This window comes from Rhinatrema bivittatum, chromosome 12, assembly GCF_901001135.1.
Source record: "Rhinatrema bivittatum chromosome 12, aRhiBiv1.1, whole genome shotgun sequence".
NCBI lineage: Eukaryota > Metazoa > Chordata > Amphibia > Gymnophiona > Rhinatrematidae > Rhinatrema > Rhinatrema bivittatum.
Genome location: NC_042626.1, coordinates 31,941,815 through 31,969,327, shown reverse-complemented (window position 1 = coordinate 31,969,327; position 27,513 = coordinate 31,941,815). Strand labels below are relative to the sequence as shown.

General features: G+C 46.5%; 1 protein-coding gene across 3 annotated transcripts in view; it reads right to left on the bottom strand.

Annotated features, from left to right (window-relative positions):
* Positions 1–6,300: 6,300 nt before the first annotated feature.
* The window catches only part of UBASH3B (ubiquitin associated and SH3 domain containing B), a 146,409-nt gene continuing 125,196 nt past the window's right edge, over positions 6,301–27,513 (bottom strand). Inside the window, exons 7-14 of one of the 3 annotated variants that reach the window (XM_029573773.1) lie at positions 22,461–22,596; positions 19,003–19,141; positions 15,455–15,577; positions 14,016–14,108; positions 12,437–12,581; positions 11,524–11,630; positions 10,969–11,078; positions 6,301–10,546 (exon numbers count right to left, since the gene is read on the bottom strand). In XM_029573773.1, the coding sequence (XP_029429633.1) occupies positions 10,409–10,546; positions 10,969–11,078; positions 11,524–11,630; positions 12,437–12,581; positions 14,016–14,108; positions 15,455–15,577; positions 19,003–19,141; positions 22,461–22,596 (991 nt within the window). In that variant the 3' untranslated portion in view covers positions 6,301–10,408. The remainder of the gene's footprint in view (positions 10,547–10,968; positions 11,079–11,523; positions 11,631–12,436; positions 12,582–14,015; positions 14,109–15,454; positions 15,578–19,002; positions 19,142–22,460; positions 22,597–27,513) is intronic. The other 2 variants (XM_029573775.1, XM_029573776.1) reach the window with 2 other exon arrangements.

Here is a 27,513-nt window from a genome sequence, read left to right as displayed (position 1 = left end):
CTGTGTGTAAAGAACTCTTCTTTTTTTTTAATGTCATCTTCTGCTGCAGTGACGATATTCTTTGCTCGTAAAGGACATCGGGGGCTATATTAACACATTCTATGCAGGAATAAAGGTCGCTGAACAAGTCTTAGGTGATACCCTGAATTGGACTAGCTCAGTACATCTTCGACGGGCTTTTGGGAGCAGGTCCATGAAGAGCCTAGCATAGCCACGCTCCCTCCCCTACTCTCTAAGCCCACTGTAACCACATTCTCTGTGCACTGACTCGAGGCAGGAAGCAGAGCTCCTGAGCACTAGCCACAGATGTGCAGCATTAGTCCACTCAAGAGCTATCACCTACAACCTGCTATTTTTATATATTCAAGTGGACTAACGCCATCCTAAACGCATGCTAGAAATCTATAATTTGGTCACAGGAAACCTCTGGGGCTTTCTGATTCTAAGAATGCATTGTTGGTACTTTTGAGTGCTCCAGGGGACACTCGACAATGCCCCAGGTGGAGATATGACCCGCTTTTCTGAAAATGCTCCTACAAGTAAATGTGCAGTTTTGTCAGCAGTCTGGGCAAAACCTTTATTCAGCCAGCAAAAAAAAAAAATAAAGTTTCACCTGACCGCAGGGTGTCACACACTAATTTGCACCAGCTTCTTCTCAAAGCATACAAAATAAATAATTTTACTTCTTACAAGCCATCGGCATGTATTGAGAAGGCTGATGGGCATCACATTAATATCTGGATTTGTAAGAAACATATTTAAACGATTCAGAACCCAAATTTTGAACACATTGAGGTTTTGGGGTTTTTTTTATATATATAAATAAGAAATTTTTACAAGATAACTGCTTTAATTAACTTTTTATAAACCTCTGAAAAATGTATGGCAACATCTTCTCTCTCTTACTGTGTGCTGTAATTTGTCTTAGCTAATGAAGGCAGCATTGGGGAAATAATTATAATAATAATAATGGAAAATCATTCCTAAGAAAAGGGGAATTGCTCTGAATCGTAACACTTTTCTCTCCATAGATGTATTAGCGTGGCTCTAAACCATTAATTCACTGAGCTTGCTCCAGAAATGTGAATTCTGCGATTGTTTGGAAGCACCGAGGGAGGAGTCCCATAACATTTCCAAGGCAGGGGCAAAATCTGTCACTGAAAGTGGATTTCTTCTTCGCAGGCTTCAAGCCCCCCTCTTGATCACCTGGAGCTGGCTGGCTGCAGGTAGAGCAGCTTTTGGCTGTTTCATCGTAAAATGTCCTGGGCGTTGTTGTCATCACGAGCCCAGACTAAAGGTCCACCACGCTCAGCGCCTGTCTCCAGTATCGAGTGCTTAGAGGGAAGTGTATGGGACCAGTTAAGTGTAGCACTAGGACTTGTAGTTGCACCCTTCCGCGTTTCTGGCAGTCATGGGTTAGGGGTGACATCCCTCCCTGTCCTGCCAAGTAACCTCTGATGAATATACCTTCCTTAAATTTTCTCTATTCCTTTCTTTTGATCCCAATAGATGCCATTGAATTGTCAATAGGATTTATATGCATATAAGTGCACAACGTGGATAGATGGGTTTGGAAAATTGCTATGTTGCGTGTACAATTGCATATCCTTTGAAAAATACCGCGTTTGAGTACTGCCCTACATGTTTTCCCCAAGGTGCTGACAGTTCCTTGAATCCAAAGATCCCTCTATGGTTAAAAGTGTTAGGTAACAACGACTTTTTACTGTAGTTCATTCCTGACATCATGATCTCATATTTTTCCTCAGTCACGTTCCTTTGGCGGCACAGACCAGCTTTCTGTGCTATTTATGACTGAAATATAATGAGACAGCAGAATATAAATTGAATAACCCATTTCTACGAGGAATGTGTCTGCCTGTGTCTCTATTCTATGCTCACACGTTGGTGTCCCTTCATTTGTAAATAAGAGCAAGGTAGGGGATGTCTTTAACGGGTTTCTAGTGAGAGGGGAGCTGTTCATTAGAACAAGGTTGTTTTTTTCCCTAGAAATACCTTCAGTAAATCTGGAACTCTTATTGGGGGTGGGGAGAATGGGGAGCCTAAGAGGTGCTTGAAATGACCCGTATCCTGCAGAATTCAGAGGCGTCAAAGCAATCTGAGGTATAGACAGGAAGCTCCATGGTACAGAACCAAAAGTCTCCCAAGCCAGCCCCAAATTAACTATTTTTGCGGCATGAGAAAACCAAAATGGTGTGGGCTGGAAATCTGGAGCTGTTTGCCTGTTTGCTTGTTTCGGGAATTTGGCAGACTAAAGAGGCCTAGGAAGAAGCCCCCAGCTTAAATGTTAAATTGACAGCAAAGCGTCTGCGACTGCTTTGTCATGCGTTTTGAGAGGTAGGTGAACTCATTTATTGTTTTGTAACCATGTTTACTGGATCAGGGCCACAGTCATTTCAAGGCCCAGCTCTTTTACAGCCGACTGCGCTCTGCTGGCCTGGGACTGTCGTGTGGGGGAGGGGGAATGCAGAATAAAATAAGTTTACAGTTTTTAAGAAGCACTTCCAGCCAGAGCTAAAGGAGCTTATGGTATGGTCTGCAGGTAATGCATAAATCTAGGGGGGGGGGAAAAATTACCCTACTGGAATTCGCCATGGGCCCACCACTCCCCCGCGGTGTCATGACACATTTTGCAAGATAACCAAATCAAGAAAATTAGGCATGTTTGCATCCACCCCTCGTCAGCCGCCTTGTCAAATTGAAATCAAGTGTTTGGGGGGGGGGGGTCACATAAAAACTTCTAGGGAATAAAAAAAAAATCACCGTGGGAAAAAAAAAAAGCAAGTGGTGGTAATATTTCCTTGAGTGACAGGCTCCAGTGAACAGAAGAGGAAAAGCAGGAGGCCATGTAAAAGGGACGTGTTAGACACTTGTGGCTTCCACCTTCCACTCCTGCCATTGTGAGAGGAAAAGGAATCGATTTGCTGCAGCTCAAAAAAGGGGCCGGGTCTGTGATACGGCAGGGCTTATCATGTACCCAATAGGGAGAGAGGCCCAGGCATCCCCCCAACAGCTGCAAGTTTGCACCAGCACAAATAAAAACCTCCTGGTCTGGCAGAAAAGCAGTAAAGGCCGTTGGATGGGCGATGAGTTTCTGATGTGATGCGATGTGAGCTACCTTTCTGCAGTTTCGTCTGAGTGGCAAGAGGGTTAGGGGGGTCACCCACTGCTTCCATGCCCTGAGGCACAGGCTAAGCCAGGCTTGGTTTTGCTGTCAAAGTGCATCTGCACTCATGCTTACGTTCTGCCCTAAATGGCTAACCTGAAGAGGAGTTCTCTAATAATTGCTAAACTTTAGAGAGGCAGGTGGAGTTTGGTGTTTTATTACATGGGATGACTTGGCAATCGGCCTGGCTCCCTGTGGTTTATATAGATTAAACCTCACTGGGCAGCAGAAGGTTGGGACCAGGGCCTATGTCTGTCGGTGAATACAAACGAGGGCATTGACCCATGCATATGCTGTAAAGACCCCCTACCTGTCTTCTGTTCCAGGGGAAGGGTTCGGGGTCAGGCAGTGGCGGGTTTCACCAATCCTATTTCGAAGCTGCATCTGAGTGCAGGATAAGAGAGAGCTTGGCTTCAGCCGTCAGGATCCCAATTTCATAGTCAGTGGAGTACAAAGGGAAGGCAGACTGCCTTGTTTTTATTTTTAAACAAGGTGGGCAAAACCATCCTCAGGCCTGAATTTTGTGATGCTTTGCACCTGCTTAATTTGAGTGAATTTCAATAGGATAAACTCTAGAATGCTGGTTTGTCTGTGGCCGGTTATTGAACCCCCATCGGATCACGGTAGTAATGCAAGTTATCCTAGCTCGGAACAGATCGGTTGGCTGAACTGAAACACTTCCTAAATGCTCTTCGAACAGTTGAAAATTGCTAATATAATTTAAAATGAAGCACTGCCGCGTGTCAGATATAGAGGTGCTTTATCATAGGTTGTTGGCTTCTTCATAGCATTCTTAAAAAAAAACCCCAAAGCAACCCTCCACACAAGATACTTTTATAGTGTAAGGAACATCGCATGCACCAGCATTTACTAAAGAGACTGTACCTCTAAAGCATTCTGGGTTTGTCAAATTTGAGCAGGTGATGGGTAGTGAGTGACCATATTTTGCATCTATGACTGACCTTGCCTTTGCGTGGGGGAGGGGAACTATGCATCTTTAAATCATAGCAATAACTACTTAACAGATGCCATCAGGTGCATGTTTAGAGCTATTTCAAAGGAATCGTGCTTAAAAAAAAAATAGCCAAAGGGGCTGATATGCAATTAATGATCACTGTTTATAGGGATTAATTTCTATTTAAACAAGGTCATTGCTTCTTTCACCTTCCATAATGTAATCTTGAAAGGCTAGGTTAGTGCTGCTCTGGCATGCTGTGGCTAATTTTTGGGAAAACCATATCCAGTTATGGTCAATTCGCCCCCAACAGTAACTGGTGCAGGGACTGACAAGGCTGCACCAACAAAATATACTTCCTGGACAAATTTCCACTGATGCACCTTCAAAGTGAAACGAAAATAGGCAAGGGCCTTCCCTCAGCAGCTGCTGAAATAAGTTAGTCCAAGTGCCTCCTTGAGCTAACAGATATATTAGACATGTCGTCGAGGAACGAAGCCCACCCTCAGATGCATTTGGTCTTTAAAGCTCGTGGGCTCCCTCTTGATTTTTCTTGCGTTGGTCCAACAACAGCTGCCAAGGAATCCACTTTTCTTCCACAGGGCAGAATAAAGGGGAGAGAGAGAGAGCCCATAACAAAGCCCTGAGAAAGGAAGGTGATAACTTGCTCATGGCCGCACAGCAAGAGCGGCAGAGGCAGGACTGGAAGCCAGGGACTGCAGAACGGTTGGGAGTTGGCTCTGTGTTTTACTGGCGGCCTGCTCTAGCTCACACTGCACGCGTGGACTGATTCTGATTTCCCTATGAAAATATAAGAACTACACCTCTCATGGATGTATGGGACAGGGGTGCTCAAATCGGTCCTCACTCTCCTCCCCCCCCCCCAATGTTGGATTTTCAGGATATTCCTAATGAATATGCATGAGCGATATATACATATACAGGTAGTGCATGCAAATAAAGCTCAGGCATGTTTGAGATACCCTGAAAATCTGACTGGCTGGGGGTGGGCCCAAGGACCAGTGTGAGCAGCCCTGGTATAAGACCAGATTAACCTGCCAGTAAAAAAAAAAAGTGGTTGCAGTTGCCTCCAGGCTCACCTAACAATAATGCACACTGCATCGCAGCCGTCGCAGGAGGGATGAGAAAGCTCCTGCTCAGTGGCTGTCTATTTGCTGGAAGAGATTTTGATTCCATTCAGCCACATGGACTAGAAGAGCAATTTTCCTAAACTGAATAGTAGGGTTCAACTAGTGCAGCAGCAGTAATGCACAAAAATGCAGTAATCGTCCTCTGTATGCAAATCATTTTAATACCACCAGGCAGAGCAGAAGATTTTATTATTGGGACTTGTATTCTCGTTCTCAACAATGCATCGATGTGCCAGCACGGCCGCAAGCCCTGTTCCCAGATGCCTGCTTGTCGTGATCCTGCCCGTAGCAGACCATGTGCTGCCGCCAGTTGCGGTTTCGGTTGACAATCTCCACCAGAGGGGGAGGAAGGTTGGCTCGTGAAATGGAAAGCAATTGCTTGCCACCGGCAATTTCATCAGCTTTTGGTATCATCCTTTTTTGTTTTTTTCCCCCACAATCGAATATGATGCAAGCTTATATGAGCACTGACAAAACCAGCCAAATATTTTCACCACAAAAAAAAACAAAACCAAAAGAGGTAAATGTCATGGAGAAAGCAAGAATGGTAATTTTTTTTTTAAGTCTCATGAAAAGGAATTTGAAATTGGATTTGGTCATTTCTAATACGAGCACGATTTGGGACAGAATATTAAGGCATAGAGAAGGGGTATTGCTTCAGAGGGCAAACAGACCAGATGGCCCATGTTTAGTTTTTGGTTGCCAATAGGCCTGTCACCCCCCCAAAGCATCAAGCCTGTGCTACAGTAGCAGCTTGTGGTCTTATTCTGCTTAACATTTTATTTCCCTATATTTTAACACATTTTATTTATTTATTTATTTATTTTGAGTAAAAGGTGCGATCCCTTTACTACAATCTGTGGGTTGGAGAGTTTACGACGGTCATCCATTTCTGGTGAAGAGGTGCTAGGCACACTTTGGCTAACAGAAATACAGTTACAAACGAAAGAAAGGCATCACCTTCAAAACCAGAGCATACAAGGATAGGGAAGCCGGGGGGCTTTGTTTTATGACTCCTTCCCCCCCCCCCCCATCAGTGCTCCAGTCTGTTTCTTCCTCCACCCAAACTAAAGCACAGCTGCCTAACCCTGCATTTTCACTATGGCTTACAGCAGTGTCAGCTGCCAGAGGTCATGGACACAGACAGGCTGTGCCTCCTCAGCGCAGACTTCTGACTAAAGGCGGGCGACTGCGGTCATGGGCACTGGCACCAAATCAGTTTAGCGTGCATGTTGCCATTCATATTACTTTAAAAAAAAAATGGCTTCAGGTCATGTGTTACACTTAATGCTGCTTGCGGAAGAGCAGGCTGGTGCATTCTCCAAGACTGGGCCTGCAACCTGAGCCCACAGACCCAGTCACCCAGGAAGCAATACCGGTCAACAAACAAGGTGGAGCTGATACTCTTTTCGGGACCACCGCTGCATCTGTGGCTAGCTTTCAGGAGCTCTGCTCCCTTCATCAGCTCAGTGAATGGACAGTGGAGTGACAGTGGGTTTAGGAGAGTACAGAGACAGTTTGCATATAGTATTACAGCTCAGTGAAGGGGATAGGAAGAGGATATTCCAAAAGTAAAATTATATAGATACAAGGGGCCTGGCTCTTTCAGCCCCTGCCCCCATTCCTTCTCCGCACTGTAATAGCATAGGCAGGCAACCTCATGCTAAATAAGTTATTTGTCTATTTATCCTCATCCTTATAAAACCGCTCAGGCCGAGTTACAAGAGAAGCATAAAATAGCGAGCACAATGCAAACACAACATACAATAAAGTAATTAAAACATAGCAGCAATGCAATATATAATAATAATAACTTTTTTTTTTTTAGTTGAGGCTGTGCTATGTAAATCAGTGTAACGGCGCAATCTCTTCCCCGACCCTATGAAAGTTAGGCACCGGTGTATAGGGAGTTGGTCCAATAAAAAGGTATCAGATCCAGAAAACGGTGTTGTCATAACAATTTCACAGGTGGATTCTAAAGTCATATACGAGAAGTACATAAAATAAAGGGAAACATACAGTAAGATAAAATTACAGTGCCCAGGACAACAACAAGGGCAAGTCTTGGGTTTTGGTGTTCGCTTGTTGACCCTTTCTACAGGTTTCAATAATAAATTCTTCCACCAGCTAAATAAACAAGTTACAACGCTTTGTTTGATTGTCTTATATATATATATATATATAATTTTTTTTTTTTTTAAATAAATTCATTGGTAAGCTACAAAAGGAAATGGTAGCACACAGCCCCTATGGATGGGGCTGCCCTCTGGCTCCAGCACAAATCCCGGTTTTACCGTACTGTGCGGAGGGGCTCCTGACTCTGTTTGGCCTAAGATGAGCAGCAGCGTTGCACTGCATGGCCGGGCACCTCAACGGGTGGGGGGTTAAACCGGGACCAGGTCAACCCGTCTTCAAAAGCAAAAACTAAGAATGGAGCCAGCTGGTAACCTTATTTGCAAAATTGTGTAAAATAATAAATTTTAAAAAATGTAGCTACTGCCCAGGTACGGTGGCAGTTGCTTGCTTTTTCATATCTGTTATCTCCCTGACATATCACACACATCCCTGCTCTGATAATGAGTATAGAGGCAGTCTGGGCACATGGGGTGGTACGCTGCGCAGTAGACGTCATACAAAGCGATGATTGTTCTGACTCCATCCGACACGACGCACACGCTGACGTGCCGCGTTACCCAAACTGTGCAGCCGCATCCTTGCATGTAAGCTCCGTTGCACCTCCATAGTCCTGTGCTTCCACTGGCATAGGCCAGGGGACTGGGCGGCAGCATTTCCGACATTCACAGAGCCAGGCGAAGCCCCTCGTCTAAGATGCACCAGTTAAAATTATGCTAAATTGAAACTCACTGTAGATGCTACGGAATAATATTTTAAGAGCCCTAATTACTTTATAAGAGGGGTTTTCTCTCTCTTTTTTCTTTTTTTTTTAAGGCTGTGGCAATAATGTTCTGGGAACGAGGGTCTTCTGCCATCAGGGGGATGGGGGTGCTACATTGGATTGCAGGGACACCTTTTTGATTCCGGGCCAGACCACCGGGGTTCTGCATTCCGTGGGTGGGGGGAAGGGGTACAGCTGAGCATCCTGCCTTGCAGTGATATATACCAACACAGCTCCTCATGCAACACAGGGCTGTTTACTTTTTTTTTCCACAGGAAAAACAGTTTCATTTTGCATGGCTACCAGCGTGCGGTGATGTGGTAAATATCAGGTGTACCTTCCAATGAACAGCACTAGCCTATGGGCACAGTTAGAAACATTATAAAAATGATTCAGTAGTGACCCAAATAAAGAGGGAACATGGGACCAGTCTCTTTAAAGCATTTTTTTAAATTATTATGTTTTTTTTAGTTTATTCCCTTTCTGAAGGAAAATGCTCCGAATTCAAGGTAACCCTTTGCCCAGATTAGTGAAAGTAGCGAGCTGGGTAGCAAATTGTACACCGAATCGGGCGATTGCTACAGTTGCTTACCTTGAGGAGAACACCCAGCTGCTGCTGGAAAGATCTGCTTTGTGCAGAACAGTCCAGGATGTCATCGTCCCCTCCGCTTCCCCCAGTAGGGTGAGGCCTACGGCCATCACGGCCCTGCCGCTGCAGCAGGGAGTCTAATTCAAGCTCCAGTTGGAGCTACAGCCAATTGCCCCATCAGGATGATTGATAACTTTCACCTGCCAGACAGTAAGTAGGGTCGCCCTCTGAGCCAGGTCAACACAAAGAAGCTGATCCAAGCCACTGCAGACACTGAAAAGTAAGACAGCTCCATGCATGCAAGGGGGCAGCAGCAGATCTGGATCAGCATCTGGGGGTCATCTGGATCAGCTGGCAATGCTAGGGTGCCTTGAATTGTTAGGAGAGGCCAGCCCCCCCCCCCCCCCCCCCCATGGTGTCTGTTTCTTCACAAATGCATCACATGCAGCAAAGAGCTAGTGCTGTCCAGCCCGTCATCTTGAGAGAGTAATAGCTTGGTCACACTGGCCTCTGGAAGGTTACTGACTTCACCGGGGTTGAAAACCAAATGTGTTTCACAAAAGAGGTAAGGGCATGGTTTTTCTCATGAAGGTTTAATAGTGTCATGGCCAGGGGTCAATGTTATAGCTGTTATGAGGTAACTAATGGTGCAAGTTCAACCTTCTTATCTGACTTCAGCCTCATCCTGTTTTAGTAGAGTAACTCTCATCCTCATTGTGATAAGGAGATGACAGAGGCCAAAGCTACCCAATGGTGCAAGTGCTAGTAGACAGGATCACTCAACTCTTGCTTTCTGAACTTCCTTCTCAGTGGGCTGGGATAGCTGCACTCCTGCTACTTCCACTTCAGCTCAGGCCTATCGGAGCCACAATGCATTCATGGAGGGGATCAGGAAACCAGGAATGGCCTAAGCTCTCCCCGCTCCTGGTGCATGAGGATAGGAAGTAAAGGCTGGAGGAATAGACAGCCCTCCCGCATCAGGGGATGCAGAGAACAATAAACACAAATAAATTCCCATAAAGCTGGGAAACGCAAATGTTTTGGAGGAGAAAAATCTCGCCCCTTTGTCTTTGGGGTGTTGTACTGCTGACTAAGTTACTTGAAACTGAGATGAACTTGATGGGAACCTTACCTGATTAAGGGTTATCTGTTCTCCTTTGAGCCCTGGCTTACTTTTAACACAGGCAGGGGACAGGGAAGGATGAATGTTTTTTTCCCCCACACGTAGGGGGGTGTGCGGTGCTATCCCCATTGTCTTTGGTCACCCGTCATGTGAGAGGAGAAAGCAGAACAAGTCTGAAATTTCTTGCTATGGAATTAGGTAGACCCCACCGGAGTAGTCATGCAAAAAAAAAAAAAAAAAGAAAGAAATAAGAGAAGGCTTTCTGGACACAACACAAGACCTCTCCCTTTGACTTTTAAGCCTCTCATTTCATGGAATGTAAGCCCAGAAGGAGAACCTTGTCCTGGTTCTACTCGTGTGCTCGCGTCACACGAGTTCTCACGAGGATACCCAGGTTGAACTTGAAGGACCTATGCTAGAAGGCGCCTAACACATTAACTTAACCGCCATTAAACAAGAGGGCTAGGAAACATTCGCTGATGCTTTTTCAAGGCAAGGAGTGGCTGTGGGCTACTCTTGGAGTAAGGTTTCTCTCCAGTTAAAGCCACCAGTTGGTCCATGGGTAAGGGGAAGGATTGGAGGGTCAGTTAGTTGCCATAGTCCTGTCTCCCCTAGTTCTTCACAGGAACAGAAGCCCAAATAGGGAATCTAGTGAGAAAAAAAAAAAGACAGGAAACATAAGTAGGTGGAATCCATAGTGGAAGTTCAAGTGTATTTCTAGCTCTATAAGGGAATCCTTTCCTGCAGCACACATTCTGCCTCACTCTTAATATGGCAGGTGTTGGTAGTAGGCTTACGGGAAGGGGAAGGAAATGTTTGAAAATATTCTAAAGAAGGCTGGTCCAGTGCAGCACCGCATGCCACGCGCTACGCTGCTGCTGCTCCCTGGCCCGGCCAAGGCTGGGGACATCACTCCACAACCCCCTCTGGACCAGCAATCCCACAACATTGTGGAACGGCAACCCCTGCTGCCTGGCTTAACGTACAGGGGGTTTCTGAGAGAGCAGTGGCTGGGGTAGACGGGAGACGGATCTATGCCCGGAGATCTTGCGGTCCGGGAAGCTAGTTACCTTTCTGACCACCTGCACGAAGTCCTTGGAGTTCTGCGGTAGGAGACCCTGCAGCTGCCGGGTGCAAGCCTCAAGGGAGGAGGCGTGTGCCACTATTAAGATGTTATTACCTGAAACACAGAGGTTGTTACACTCACAAACTGTTCTGTGCATTTTTTTATTTTTATAATTCTGCCTCTTGCCCCGTTTCCAGAAGGACAGCCCCGTCCAACAACAGACACTGCCGTGATAATTCATCCAGAGCCGAGCCTCACCCCATGACCTGGGGTACTTAGTTACTCCACAGGTAATGTGGATTTCCTTCCAGTGTGAACAGGAGCAGAGAGTCCAGAGCGTGTGTGTGGCCTCGCAGTGCATCACAAATGTATCCCTCCGAGTCATTGGGAAGAGTGCATTTCGAACTCAGATGAACACAATTACAGCTCACTGGAGAGAAAGTTAAACAAGGGCTGTACTGTACTCAGTAATGGTATAAACCCATATTCATTTCCCATTTTGCTGTGTGCTCCAATACAAGTTCTGAAAGACTGAGACTGTGTTTAGCTAAACACGTACCTTTGCTTTTACATTCACTTAGGATTTCTTTTGTCACTTGGAAGCTTCTGCTGATGTATGTGTCATAGGACTCTGAAACCACTAATTTGCTGACTGGGATATGAGGTCTGTGAGAGGGAGGAAAGGAAGCAGAGTTAATTCTGAACAAGCACGAGAGGTAATGGGTATTATGGGAAATTGCAGGGCTCATTCTCAAAAAGCCCCTGAGAAAACCAGGAAAATCATCTAGGTCGGATGGGATTGAGGAATGGGTGCTAGGAACAGCAGATTCTGATGAATCCACGGTTCCCCTCCCTCCTCAGAGAAGGGGGGGGGAAGGTTGGGTGTGACATGGGGCTCTTCCTGCTCAAATGTAAGGAGAAGGTATAGTTAGCGGTTAGAGTAATGGGATGTGAACCAGCAAAGCCAGGGTTCAGATCCTACTTCTCCCCCCTGACACTCCCTGTGATGTCTGTGTAAGCTTTGTAGGGCAAGGAATTAATGCACCTGAATTCTAAAAACTGCAGTAAGACGTCACAAATTTTATCATACGCCGAACATGAAGATGTCACAACTGATACATTGCCAAGGTGCTTCTTAACACATTACAGAATTAGCTGGAAACATTTTTAACTGATACAGGATGAGTATTAGTGATTGCTATGTGCAGTGTTAAAAACACTATGCAGTAGGCAGAGTTTTATTTTATACATACATTATTTGGTTTTGCTCTATGACAAGTTGTCAGACAAGGCCACAGCTATGAACTACAGCCTGTGTTAACCTCCCAGTGCTTGTGTATTTCTTCATTGTCACCTAGTGAGGAAGAGGCACTGTAAATCAAGCTCAAATCCCTTCCCCTCCCCCCACCCAAGGCCCTTCTGAAATTAAAAGCACCACACGAGTCGGAAATGTTGCCTGCCCTGATGGTTACCTGTAAGTTGTGTCCACACTCAGGTTGGCAGCGGTTAACTCTACCGGTGGTATCCAAGCGGGTAAGGTGGTGCCCGACACCCATTTCGTCCACTCAAACAAGCCTGGCTCTACCCGGATCTTCATTTTAGTCTCTTGCTGCAAACCTAAAGATAGAAAAATGTTGACAGGAAACAGCAGTGTGTGAAAAAAAAAAGAAGGTAAGAACGACTATCAGACAAATGACCAAGGGTGCAAGGTTGCCCAGCTTCCCCAGTACTGCAGTTTATTATGCAATAGTGCCATGCAACAGCAGCCATGACCCTGCAGCGGTCCCTGCTGCTGGTTACCATTCCTGTGTTCCAGCAGCCGGACAGCCCCTGCTCACCCGCCATCATCTGCTCACTGCTGGAAAAACTGATCCCGACCCATCGATCTGCAGCAGGATCCCCCAGCAAACACCCTCCTTCTCTACCCCTCCCTCCCCTGTGAATGTCCTGGCAAGGCAACTCCCACAGGCCCATACAGTAAACTGCGCGTTGGGAGAGCCGGAGCTCCGAGGCGAGCGCCCACTCTCCCAACGCGTGCCCAGGCACCTCTCCTGGGTGCTCAAGTCAGTATTTAAATTAGGGCCTGCCACCACTTCCGTCTTATTGGCGGAAGTGGTGGCTGTCAGCTGGTCTGACAGCAGACGCTTAATTTTACCGGCGTCGATTGTCGAACCCGCTGACAGCCACGGGTTCAGAACACCGACACTGGCAAAATTGAGCGTCCATTTTCCAATCTGCGGGCAGATTTTTTTAAAGAAGATTTTTAATTTTTTTTTTTTGGGGGGGCCTCCGACTTAATATCACTATGATATTAAGTCGGATGGTGTTCAGAAAAGCAGTTTTGTCTGCTTTTCTGTACACTTGCCATTGGCAGGCGTTAATTTCTGAGAGTAAAATGTGCGGCTTGGCTGCACATTTTGCTTTCTGTATTGTGGGTGAATACCTAATAGGCTCATCAACATGCATTTGCATTTGATGAGCGCTATTAGTTTCAGGGGGGTTGGCCGCGCGTTTTCCACGCGCTATTACCCCTTACTGAATAAGGGGAAATAATACGCCTCAAACACACGTGTCCAAACGGGGGCTAACGGTGTGCTCGGCCGAGCGCACCGTTCTGTAATTGGCCTGCCAGTGAATTAACAGCATGGCATCCCTTTCCTGCTCTTCCTGAGGCATTTAATGTCACTTGCTTCACAGTAGAATTATTAAGTTACAGGCTATGAGAGTGGGAAAAGTTTTACACTCTGAGTTTGCTCATAGAGGTGGCCATGGAAAATACTATATTTAACTTTTCTTTTTTTATACCAAATGTTTACTAGAACTTGGTTCTTTTCCTGAGAAGCCAAAGGGTATCTGAAAGCACAAATATCCATTGTAATAGCAGTGTGAACTTACAGAGATCCATATTCAGAAGTTAGCCGGCTAAATAAATATGTGGGCACTTCGCTGCCTATATTCTACCTGGCTAATAAATTAGCCAGGTAGAATCTAGCTGGCTAACTGGGTCACTCACACCTGGAGGAAGCTCTGCCCTTTCCCGCGGCCTCTTACCTTTCAGTATGTTGTGGGCAGTCTGTACACAGCGCAGGGACGGGGAGCTATACACATAATCAATCACCGTGTTACTCTCTAGCAAAGCTTCGCCTGGAGAAACGGAAGGAAATGGGGAGTCTTACGCCAGATGTTAGCCCAAGCAATGACAAACGACTTGACCCCCATCCCCTCCTTCACAAACCTGCACACACCTGGCTCCCGAGCTGGGAAAAAGTGAGATCTGGTGGCGTACCTAAAGTATTCAGCACCCGGGTGGATACTTCCTTTGGCACCCCCCCCAATATATAATTTTAAAATTTCCTAAATATCAGTAAAATATTTCAAAGCAGCAGACACATCAAATGACACCCAATTTTTAAAACTAATAAGGATTTAAAAGATCTCCCGCTCTCCATATCTGTCATCTTAAGATAGTTATAGACCGGGGGCACGCATGCACACACACACACATACAATATGCTCCCTCTCTCTCTCTCACACACGTTTCCTCAGCATCTCTTTCTCACAGGCTCTCACATGCAGACAAAAACTGAACTGGCAGTGGCACCGCAGGGCTTAGTCTTAGTCTGCCACTGCCTCTTCTTCTGTTGGTGGGGAGTGGGAACCCCGCCAGCATGTCACTTCTCTGTGCTGCCATAGGAACTTCCTGCTGGTGGCAATGGCACCCTTTCCCCTGTTGTCACCGGGGCGGACCGCCCCCTGCCCCCCCCCTCCCACTTAGTACACCACTGTAGCACAGTGAACTAGGAGTTAGGGGAACTCGGTAGTAAAAATCCCCCTCTCCCACTGACTCTCTGAGGTCTTAAGTCAGTCACATAGAATTTCCAAGTGTCACAAATCAATGCAGAGACTGACGTGCTGCATGAAAAAGGGCTGGATGGAGGTGGAGGTGGAGGTGGGGTGGGGTGGGCAGGCAGGGCAATTGCCCAGAGATCTAGCACCATAAGGATCCCCCCTTGGCAAAAAACTGAGTAAGTCATTGAGGCAGAGCTTCAGTGCATCTGGCACTGGTTGGGCCCACTCCTTAGATTCTACCCAGGGCTGCAATGTGTGTCTAATGCTGGCCCCGACATGAAAGCCAACATGGAAGGAGTTACTGAACATTGCCGATATCATGGGCAATGTTCACCATTCACAGGGACAGAGTACGAGCAGCACACAAGATAATGCCAGTGTTACACTGTCCCAAGCCCATGAGTCTACAATCTGAAAAGTGGGAGCACGGGGAGTTAAACAGATGCAGGTGGCCAGGGCAATCAAAATCAGAGGCTCTGGGTCCATAACTATAGAACTACCGCAGTGAGTGCTGACCGGGTGCATGCTGGGCGTCATGGTGCGAGAAAGGTAGAATGCAAACACACCAACAGAGAGTAAGCCAAGATGGTACCTCAGGGATCCTGCTTTCTGTGCCATTTCTACAGGCGACAACAACTCACCAATGAGCCTGGCCTGCGTGCATCCAAAGACGGTGATCGGGGCGTCCTTCTCGTAGTCCCGGAAGCCGCCACTCCTGGGGGGTAAGCTGGGAAGCATGTTCAGGTTTGTGCGCACGTAGCGCCCTGCCCGGGAATAGTCAAATGTGTTTTGGTGAGGTTCATCTCAAGGTTGGGGGGAAAATAACTAACTGTCTGTGCATATCCAACGAAGTATACGGAACAGAACATTATTGGGAATTTTGATGCGTGCGCCTAGGAGGAATGCATGGAAGCCGCTGCACTTCGGGGTTAAAACCACTTCCCTTCCCTTAAAACGAGGCAGAATTTAATCAAAACAAAAGAACCACCATTCTCCCATTTATCGCCTACATTTTATGGTTTCAATTCATTTCATAGTAAACAAAAAAAAAAAAAAAAAAGTGTCAGCCGTATTAAAGAGGTGCACACCGTTCACTGCCAGCATTGCCAGGATGTATTAAAAAAAAAAAAAAAGAGTCGATGCGGTTGCCGTGTGCACTCGGAATATAAAAAGTAAAAGAAATGAAATGCATTACGCCATCACGGCAAAGGAAATTAGGAAAACGAGGAGTAAGAGCAGAAGAAGGCCTACCCCAGGAGAGCTGGTTATTTAGTTTTATCTGACAGAATGGCTTTTTTTTGTTTCACCTTCTGACTCTTTAAACATAGAAATGACGGCAGAAGAAGACCAAACGGCCCATCCAGTCTGCCCAGCAAGCTTCACACATTTTTTTCTCATACTTATCTGTTTCTCTTAGCTCTTTGGTTCTATTTCCCTTCCACCCCCGCCATTAATGTAGAGAGCAGTGATGGAGCTGCATCCGAGTGAAATAACAAGCTTGATTAGTTAGGGGTAGTAACCGCAGCAATAAGCAAGCTACACCCATGCTTATTTGTTTTACCCAGACTATGTTATTCAGCCCTTATTGGTTGTTTTTCTTCTCCCCTGCCGTTGAAGCAGAGAGCTATGCTGGATATGCGTGAAGTATCAGTTTTTCTTCTCCCCTGCCGTTGAAGCAGAGAGCTATGCTGGATATGCGTGAAGTATCAGTTTTTCTTCTCCCCTGCCGTTGAAGCAGAGAGCTATGCTGGATATGCGTGAAGTATCAGTTTTTCTTCTCCCCTGCCGTTGAAGCAGAGAGCTATGCTGGATATGCATTGAAAGTGAAGTATCAGGTTTATTTGGTTTGGGGTAGTAACCGCCGTAACAAGCCAGCTACTCCCTGCTTTGTGAGTGCAAATCCTTTTTTCCACATTTCCTCTTGCTGTTGAAGCTTAGAGTGATGTTGGAGTCACAGTAACCATGTGTACGTTTATTGAATAAGGGTATTATCTCCAGGCAGTAGCCGTCATTCTGGCGAGCCACCCACTCTTCATTGATGGCCTCTTGACTTTATGGATCCACAGTGTTTATCCCACGCCCCTTTGAAGTCCTTCACAGTTCTGGTCTTCACTACTTCCTCCGGAAGGGCATTCCAGGCATCTACCACCCTCTCCGTGAAGAAATACTTCCTGACATTGGTTCTGAATCTTCCTCCCTGGAGCTTCAAATCGTGACCCCTGGTTCTGCTGATTTTTTTTCCTACGGAAAAGGTTTGTCGTTGTCTTTGGATCATTAAAACCTTTCAAGTATCTGAAAGTCTGTATCATATCACCTCTGCTCCTCCTTTCCTCCAGGGTGTACATATTTAGATTCTTCAATCTCTCCTCATAAGTCATTTGATGAAGACCTTCCACCTTTTTGGTCGCCCTTCTCTGGACCGCCTCCATCTTGTCTCTGTCTCTTCGGAGATACGGTCTCCAGAACTGAACACAATACTCCAGGTGAGGTCTCACCAAGGACCTGTACAAGGGGATAATCACTTCCCTTTTCTTACTCGATATTCCTCTCTCTATGCAGCCCAGCATTCTTCTGGCTTTAGCTATCGGCTTGTCACATTGTTTCGCCGACTTCAGATCATTAGACACCATCACCCCAAGGTCTCTCTCCTGCTCCGTGCACACCAGCCCTTCATCCCCCATCGAATACAGTTCATTCGGATTTCCACTCCCCATATGCATGACTCTGCACTTCTTGGCATTGAACCGCTAATGTTCCTTTCTTGCCTACAAAAGGCCGGGTCGCGGATTGTGGGTAACATGCGATGATCCTTTTCCCCGGTCACTTTTGGTTTAGCCCCACCTGGAAGACGCCTCAGCTGTTCCCTCCGCAGGTGAGCAGCTGGGATGCATAATCTGTACAAATGTAACAAAGATACAAGGTCTTTGGGGACTGTGCTTGCAATTGATAGCTTCCAACAGTATCCGGATTTGACAAATGTATTTATTATAATAAGAACAAAAGCATTCTCCAGCCTGAAAAGGTTAACAACCTCCTCCCTCCCCAGCTATGCGAAGTCCAGTCCCTGTGCGTGTCCCGCCCAACCAGGGTTTTTTTTTGCTTGAAGGAACCCGCCTGCGTGAACATTTCTGTCCACCCCGCAGATGCACGAGAGTTGACAGTTGAGTTTTCTCCATGGGCCTCACGCTGCAAACTGCTTTGCTGGGGGCTCCTTAGTTCCAAATAAATCTTACGTTGTACAAAAAGGAGCCTGTAGTATTCCCAGGGTAGTGCCTGCAGTTTAAGATAGCGCTGCCAAGCCTGTCCTGGTGCTCCCACACTCGGATACATTTGGATGTACATACTAGGTCCCAGATGTCCACAAATTTATCTCTTTGGGGATATCTCAAAAGCCTGACTGGCTGTGGGGTTGCCAGGACAAACTTCAGAACGGCTGCATTAGAGCAGCTGGATTTGTACCTGGCGTCCAGGAGCTGCTCTGCTCTGCCTGAAGGTTCTCATTACAAAGTGAAGTTAAGAAACAGGCAAGCTGACATTTTGACTGAACTGCAGCTTTCAATTTAGCAGTGAAAGCAAACCGTTAACCAGATAATCCTCTGAAGAACCTAAAAGCCATTCATCTCTGAGTATGCCGACAGATCAACAAGTGCCAAAACTAAGTTCTGTTGTACAACTGTTTGACTAACTGAAGAAACACTGTCAATTAAAAAAAATAAAATAAAGACCACGCTTCTCTGCCAAGGAAGGAAACCAACTAGAATGCCTTTATTTGAGGAGAGATCAAAGTTTTCAAGGGAATTTATGTCTCTTTCTCTACATCTTGCAACTTGGTTATTTTGTGGACTAGAAATTAATTAAAAAAAAAACCAATTTGTGCTTCATCTGGACATAGTAACATTCAAGGAAGCCTGGAATAAGCACAGAGGATCCTTACTGGAGAAGAACGGAGGGGAAAGCCAGAGATCACCTGGGGCCTGTGGCATCACACCAGAAACGCAACTGGGCAGAGACTAGATCGACCTTAACTCCCTGTGTCTGCCGCCAAATCATATTGATCACTTGGCCCACACCATTCGGCATATTCACTCCCGTTCACCATGTCACCACAGCTCCTTCTTGGCCTGAATCACAGCCCTGTTCACATACATTTCAAAAGCGGGACCTGCTGATTCGCAAATTAACTACTCACCTTTGGCATCAAAACACTGAGAAAGCCAGTACTTCCCAAATACCACGTCCATCCTCTCTCCATGTCGGCACACGAAGAGGCAGCGCTTCTGCAGGCCGGGCTGGCTGTTCACTTTCAGGGGCTGCTTCAGACACACAAACTGGCATTAAAAAGTGATTCTGTTGTCAAAAGCTGCCCTGTGGTGCAACCCCAGGGTTGTTACCTCAGCCATATCGATGCAAAGACGCTGATCCAGTGTTGGTTTTACATAATCATAAATGCAACAGAGCAAATCTGATTCCCCATTAAGTTAGTCCAATAAAAGGGTTATCACCTTATGTATATATATATATTTTTTTTTGTTAAACCTTTATTTTAGTCATTTCCTGAGTAAAGTATACCACAATGGAGAAAAAAAAAACAAGGACTGGATCAGCATCTTTGGATTGACCTGGGAAAGGTAGCAACTCTCTACCCCAAGGGTGGGAAATTCCAGTCTTCAAGGGCCATAAAACAGTCCGACTTTCAGGACATCCCTAATGAATATGAATGAAATATGTTTGCATGCGACTGAAGCAATGTGCAAGAAACCTTTTTCATACATATTGCTTAGCAGTACCCTGAAAACCCAACTGGTTAGTTGCCCTCAAGTACCGGCATTCCACACCCCTGCTCTACCCTCTCCTGATCTGCTGCATGGGGTTTGTTATTGAGCTTCAAGAGCAGGGGTAGGCAATGAGTGCTACAAGTTTGTCTGGTTTTCAGGATATCCATATTAAATATGCATCAGATGCATTTGCATACAATGGAAGTGGTGCATGCAAATGCATCTCCTGCAAACTAAGGGGCGGATTTTCAGAGCCCTGCTCGCGTAAATCCGCCCAAAACCGGGCGGATTTACGCGAGCAGGGCCCTGCGCGCCGGGAAGCCTATTTACATAGGCCTCCCGGCGCGCGCAGAGCCCCGGGACTCGCGTAAGTCCCGGGGTTCTCGGAGGGGGGCGTGTCGGGGGCGGGCCCGGTAGTCGCGGCGTTCCGGGGGCGTGTCGGCAGCGTTTTGGGGGCGGGTATGGGGGTGTGGCTACGGCCCGGGGGCGTGGCTGCGCCCTCCGTACCCGCCCCCAGGTCGCGGCCCGGCGCGCAGCAGGCCCGCTGGCGCGCGGGGATTTACATCTCCCTCCGGGAGGCGTAAATCCCCCGACAAAGGTAAGGGGGGGGTGTAGACAGGGCCGGGTGGGTGGGTTAGGTAGGGGAAGGGAGGGTAAGGTGAGGGGAGGGCAAAGGAAAGTTCCCTCCGAGGCCGCTCCGATTTCGGAGCGGCCTTGGAGGGAACGGGGGGAGGCAGCGCGGCTCGGCGCGCGCAGGCTATACAAAATCGATAGCCTTGCGCGCGCCAATCCAGGATTTTAGTGGATACGCGCGGCTCCGCGCGTATCTACTAAAATCCAGCGTACTTTTGCTTGAGTCTGATGCGCAAGCAAAAGTAGGCTGATCGCGCTTCTTTTAAAATCTACCCCTAAGTGTGGATATCTTGAAAACCTGACTGGCTTCTGGGCACTCAAGGACTGGAGATGCCTATCCCTGTTCTAGAGAATAGAAAAGCAAGAAGATCCCCAGATCGGGGGTAGACAGATCTGGTTTCTGAGGGTTGTCAACCATTCAGGTTACCTCTAACGAATATGTATGAGAGAGATTTGCAGGCCCACTGCCTCAATTATATGCCAATCTCTTTCATGCACATCCATTAGGGTAATGCCGAAAAGCCAGCCGGTTGGTGGCTCTTGAGGACCAGAGTTGCCCACCCCTTCCCCAGACACACTGCTGTTCATATTGTGCCAAATCCCCCAACCTCGGTTTGTTACATTGTGTAGAACAAGCTGATCTATGCGGTGGCAGTGCTTGAAGTACATCTACACACTTGTGGTACATTTTCCCTTACAACAGCTGGACTGCTAGTCCATAAGTCAGGGCTTCTCAAACCAGCCCTGGTGATGGCACAGGATAGCTGACGTGAGTATTAGGATGTGCAAGGGAAAAAATTATTGGGTTTTTATTTTTTCATTCATTTAATTTTGTTTAATATTTATTTAATTTTCTATAGTTTACAAAAACAAAACAAACACTTTAAAACATTCTCCCCCCCCCCCCCCCCCCCCAAAAAAAAATGGAATTTAAAAAAGAAACAGGATCTCCCAAGGATTTCCTAATGCCCATCCCTCTCACCCAGAAAAAATGCCTGAGCTAGGATCCTCCCCGGCCCACATTTACACATTCCAGGGGGGAAATCCGATGTTGAGGCCTTGGCCTTGTGTAGGCCTAGGTCCAGGCTCGGAGACTAGTTCATGGAGATCCTTTTCTTAAAAAGTCATCTGCTGGGTCTTCCTCCTCTGCAGAGAGTGCCATTTTGATTTATGCAGCTTAAATGAACTGCCGTACAACAAAATGGTGCTTTCCAGTGAGGAAGAAGGCACTGGAGTTAAGTTACTCTGGCGAGACTCCAGCAGACTACATCATTTTAAGAAAAGAAGAAGAAAGAAGAGGACCTCCGTGGCCTGGTCTCCAGCCTCTGGGCCTAGGCTGAGGCCCCAGTGTTGGGATAAGGCTTCTGGGCTGGGCCCTGGCATCAAGCCTCTGCCTTGGCCTGGGCTGAGGCCTCAGCACTGGGCCTAGGCCCACATGTTAGGACCCTGCCTCCGGGCCTGGGGCTGGGCCTAGGCTGAGACCCCACTGTGGGACTGGGCCTTTGTGATAGGCCCTGGCATCAAGCCTGGATCTGAGCAGAGGACCAGGTGTCGGAACCCAGCCTCTGGACCAAGCCCCTGCGCATCGGGCCTGGGCTGGGCTGAGACACCGCTGGGCCCTGCACTGGGCCTAGTCTGAAAGCCTGGCTTCGGGACCTGGCATTGGACCTGAGCCTGAGCCTAGGCGTTGGGGCAGGGCCATAGCATCGAAACTATGACAGATGTAAGTGAGGGCTGGGAAGTTTCCCCAACTCTGGCAAAATTTTTCCTGGCCTGGGCCTTTGCTGAGGTCTTGGCTGACGCCCCAGCATCAGGCCTAGGTCTATGCTTAGGCCAAGGTACCAGTCTTGCACTCGGGGGTATGTGCAGCCCCTGCTTTGGGTCTCGGGTAACTTTTTTTTTTTTTTTCCAAAATGAAATATGAAAACCAACAAAATTTCGGCAAAGTTTCAATCGTTTCTCTGAGGAAATACCGTCATTTTGTTTCATTTCATTTTCAATTTCCTATTTCGTATCCAGCGAGTGCACATCCCTAATGAATATGCAGGAGAAATTTGCATTCACAGTGCACACAAATGCATCTCACGCACACTTATTATGAATATCCTGAAAACTAGACCGGTTGTGGGGGTCAGCAGAGCAGCGTTGGGAAGTCCTGCCATAGAGGTAATGGGGACAAATTCAGGCTGGTTTGGACTGTTCTTGCTGGCGTCCCCGCATTCCCACGAAAAGCACCTACCTGCATGGGCTGGCAGATGAGAGTGAGTGAGGCTGTCTCTCCCAGACCCTGCTCTTCCTGCTGTCTCCTCTCCAGAATGCCATCGCTAAGAGCAAACCTGGATAAAGAGGATGCTGTGCTCAAAATGGAGTATGACCTTCAAAAGAGAAAAGTTTAAAAAGGGAGTTCCATTAGAAACATCAGCCTTATCACCCCTCATCCTGGACCTTAAAATAATTTACAGATGTTGCAAAACTCAGCTATGGGTATTACAAGTCTCTAAATGCCTCGTACCATGGCATCCACTAGGGCAATAGTTTTCCCACTACAAGACCACTGCTTAAGTTGAGCATGAACTGTCAAGATTTGAGTTCCCACATACCTCTCTGGATATCATGAGCTCCACCTCTCAAGCTGATATGAACATGGTATATATATATATATATACATACATACGTATATATACATACATACATATATATACATACATACATATACATACACACATATATATATATATATACATACATACATATACATACATACATATACATACACACATATATATATATATAGCAAACAAAAAACTTTTTGGCACTATCGTCTCCTCCAGTGCTATCCGCTTATCTATTTATCAAAAAAACCCCAACGTGATACCGTTGGAGACTACTAGCACTTTTTACTTGTACTCAACCAACTTATAAAACCCCACAATGTTTTTGTTATAAACACATTTATTAATTTTTTATTAGTGTAATAACACTCACTTTACATATATTAATACAAAATTACAAAATTATATCAAATACATGACTATTACACACATTAAAAAATCCTAAAAGTCCAACAGTTATTCACCCTCAATTTTCTCCTAACTACTAAACTCAATCTCACCCTCAGTGGACTTACATATACTCTGTGATGTTATACTTGGTCTTCTGTAACAAATCGACCACTAAACTATTAAACATTTTATCTGCATAGCTTAATTGCTATGCCCATCAATCTTAACACAATTTAGTGGTATGTTCTAGTTTGAAGATTCCATCTTCCATCCCGACAAGGGCCTTGTTTCGCCAATGTTGGCTTCTTCAGGGGACTACTTATATAGAGACCAAACATCAACAAAACCAATGTCTTCTATTTCATATATCTTTATCTCTTCACCAGCTCCTCTCTGCCGGCGTCTACCAAGGATACAAACTTTCAAAGAGTGTTAACTGATTCTCATCACCTTTATCTCTTCACCAGCTCCTCTCTGCCGGCGTCTACCAAGGATACAAACTTTCAAAGAGTGTTAACTGATTCTCATCACCTTTTTCTCCACAGTGAAATTACTATTCACAATAATGTTGCAGTTTCAAACTCTTCTCTCAATTTTCGAAATATTTCCGAAACAACTACACGCCACTGCTGTTCAAGCTCTTCTCACAATTTTCAGAATATTTCCAAAGCAACTGCACGCTACCGCTGTTCAATTCATTCTCATTTGACTTCAAAGTTATTCCCGGTAATACTCAACCACCTTCAATTTCTTCCTCAGCATGTAGCCGTGCGTCAGCTGCAAAGGTTGTGTATATATATATATATATATATACACACACACATACATACACACACACACACACCCCTTCCAACTTTCAGCAGGTTGCATATTTTAAAGGGGCATGCTCCTGGCTCACATGGTTGTGCTCCCTTTGCTTCTTTTGAAAGTTAAGTACAGTGAGGTACTCGAGGGGGTCTCCCATGAGTACCTTGTTACATTATTTTATGAAAAGCATTTTGCCAAATGGCATGTGGCAAGCGAAAGTCCCCTTGATAACCAACTGGCAACAAATCCCTGGTTAAGCATTACGTAGGACTCCTAAGGAGATCCATTCCGTGTGACTGTGTAACCTTGAAAGATGGATCAGTGACACACAGGTTTCATTCCTATTATTCATATAAAAGACAAGATCCAGATTTCACATTATATACCTTAGATTATGAAAATTGTTACCGTAAATGTTTTGGCACTTTGTTAGTAAGAATTTAATCAAATATATATATGCGTGCCACCCTGTAAACCGTTGTGATGGTGCACTACTAAACGACGGTATAGAAAAGATTTTAAATAAAAAATAAAAATATTTAAGTACTGCAGCATTGAATGCTTATGCTTTCTACTAGTTTGCAAACCAGCTCCTAGTCTCAGACATGGGCTGGGTCGCTCCCGTTATGTCTTCTGGTACCCAAAACCACTGGAACATTGCAGACAAATTCACAGTTTTCCTCTACCAAACACAAGCTAATATGAGAACTGGCATGCGGAGGAAAACCTTCAGTCGGCTGCAGGATTCCTGATTGTTGGCGTCAGGAGGTCAGCAGGGGGCGCTGCAGCCTCTTGGTGTGCCTCTTACAGACTAAGCTGAAAGGCCCTGATCCTTCGAGATCTTCTTCATTGGCACAGAGTGGGAGAAAAGCCCGAGTGCTGGGCTTCCCATACCTGTCCTGGGGAGCCCCCCCAAGTCAATCGGGTTTTCAGGCTCTCCACAATGAATATCATGGCGACTCAGTTTATGCAAATTTATCTCATGCATATTCATTGTGGAGAGCCTGAAACTCTGAATGCCTGTGGGGTCCCCGGCTTAGAAACATTATAATTTGTGGGGGTGAAGGGGGTTCACGCCCTGCCATCTGACCTCCATGGCCAGCGCAGGATGCTTAAACCTCCTGTTTCAATCCAATAAATAAATGGGACTGTTCACTGTGCATCTAGTGCAGGGGGGGGGTCCCCAATCTGTGGCCCGAGGTGGTGCCTTCAGCAGCTCATGGTGGCTGCAGGAGTGACAGGAGGGCATTCTGCTGCCGTCACCAGCTCTGACCGTCACTGGCTGGCACTTTACTTCCTCCGTGGTCTTGCAAGGTAAGAGGTTAGTGAGGAGAGGAAGTACCATCCACGTTCTGAACACGCTCACAGCCACGGCGAGGCAGTAAGCGTTGGAGCAGAACGTGCGCCTGTTAGCCCTGCAGGTGCCGCTCACTGGCTGAAGAGAACAGCTTGGTGCGGGGGGTGAGGACTGGGCCGCGGCCAAAAGGTCAGTCTGTTGGGGGCAGGGGCTGCATCCACAACTCCATCCCCCCCTCCCCCAACCCACCAGTGAGTCACCCTAAGCAGCATGGGTTAATGCTGCCCGGCTACCCGTGATCTCTTGGGAAAGGGATGAGGCAGGGGACAGGCACTAGTAAAGGAGGGAGAAGGGGGCAGACAGGGTAGGAAGTGAGCCAAGGGGCAAGGTTGACATCTTCCAAGAAATACAGAAATCTTATTTACTGTCAGACTATGTGCTACGCCCGATTCTCCAGAATTTTAGATCACCAAAAAAAGGGGTCCCCCCACCCTCTGCAAGGCGATGACACCACCCCCTCATCCGTCTCGGTGATTTGAAATGTTCAATGTGTCAAAGGTTTGGGGACCTCTGGTCTTCTGCTTGTTTGCATCTCCACACTTAGTATGCATGAGATGCTGAGTGCTGTTTAATTAGCCCCTCCTAGCCAAGGTTCTGAGACCATGCAGATTTGTAAAAATATTGACAACACAATATGGGGACTTATTTTCTGTTTTATTGTATGGCAGACAGTAAAAATAAAAACAAAACACACACATTACAAAATGAGGTTCCCTGTGGCAGAGCTATGGATTTGAGCTACGAAGTTCCCTGATGTGGGCATGCCTGTAATTTGACATAGCAGAGCAGGCAGCTGCTTAGGGTGCCAGATTGTAAAAGGTCCAATACTGTCATGCAGACTTTGATGACACAAAGCAGAAACAAACAGCTGGCTGTGCTGTTGAGCCAGTATTTGAATCAGCAGTAAAAGAAAAAAAAATAAGTGTGGAGCCCCATTCCTTGCTGGGTTTCTGTAGTAACAAGAAGCAGAGAAATTGTGATGGCAGAAAAAGACCCGTCTTGTCTGCCCATCCAAAGCAACTACTCAGCAATACAATCCCTACCACTCCCTCAGTGGTCCTCTGAGTTTGTCCCATGCTTTCTTGAATTCAGATACTGTCCTTGTCTCCACCACCTCTACTGTAAGGCTATCCCATGCCCCCACTACCCTCTCTGTATAAAGAGATATTTCCTTAGATTGCTCCTGAGTCTACTCCTTTCACCTTCCATCCCCATGACTGCTTATTCCAGAGCCTCCTTTCTGTTGAAAGAAGCCCACCTCCTGTGGATTGATACCTCGGAGGTATTTAAATGTCTCTATCATATCTCGCCAACCTGCCTTTCCTCTAGGATGTACATATTTAGATCTTTAATTCCGTCCCCATATGCTTTATAGCTAAGATCACTGATCATATTAGTAGCCACCCTCTGGACCGACTCCATCCTGTTTATATCCTTTTGGAGGTGCAGACTCCGGAATTGTATACAGTATTCCACGTGAGGTCTCCCCAGTGATCTACACCGGGGGCAATATCACCTCCCTTTATTCTGCTGACCATTCCTCTCCCTGAGAACCCAAGCATCTTTCTTGCTTTTGCCATTGTTTTATTCACCTGTTTGGCCACCTTAAGGATCATCAGATATGATCACCCCCCAGATCCCGCTCTTTTTTTGTGCTTTTGGTTGAAAAGAACAGGTCCAAGGAGCAATCCCTGCGGCCACCAGTAAGAACCCTGGGCTTGGAACGAATGCCTTTGTCGCCTTCCACTTAACCAGTTTCTAACCCAGTCAGTCACTTTAGGATCCCTGAGCTCAGTTTATTTATAAGTAGGACCATGTCAAAGGCCTTACTGAAATCCAAGTACACTGCATTTATTCAACTCTCTGGTCACCCAGTCAAAAAATCAAAGATCATATGCTTCTGATCTTGTAACCCGAAGCCTGTGTATAGGAGGGGGGTCATCCCAGGATCTGTGAGCACGTGCAGGCTCACAGGCTCTCCTCTGACAGTGTTTGCCTTGCCACCAATCCTGCAAGCACTGGTTGAGAGATATAAAAGGAGGACACGGGTGAGGGCGTGGTGGGGGGGGGGGGGGGGAAGGAGAGGATCGGGGCAGGGGGACATGCGGGGGTGTCCCTATAGCTGG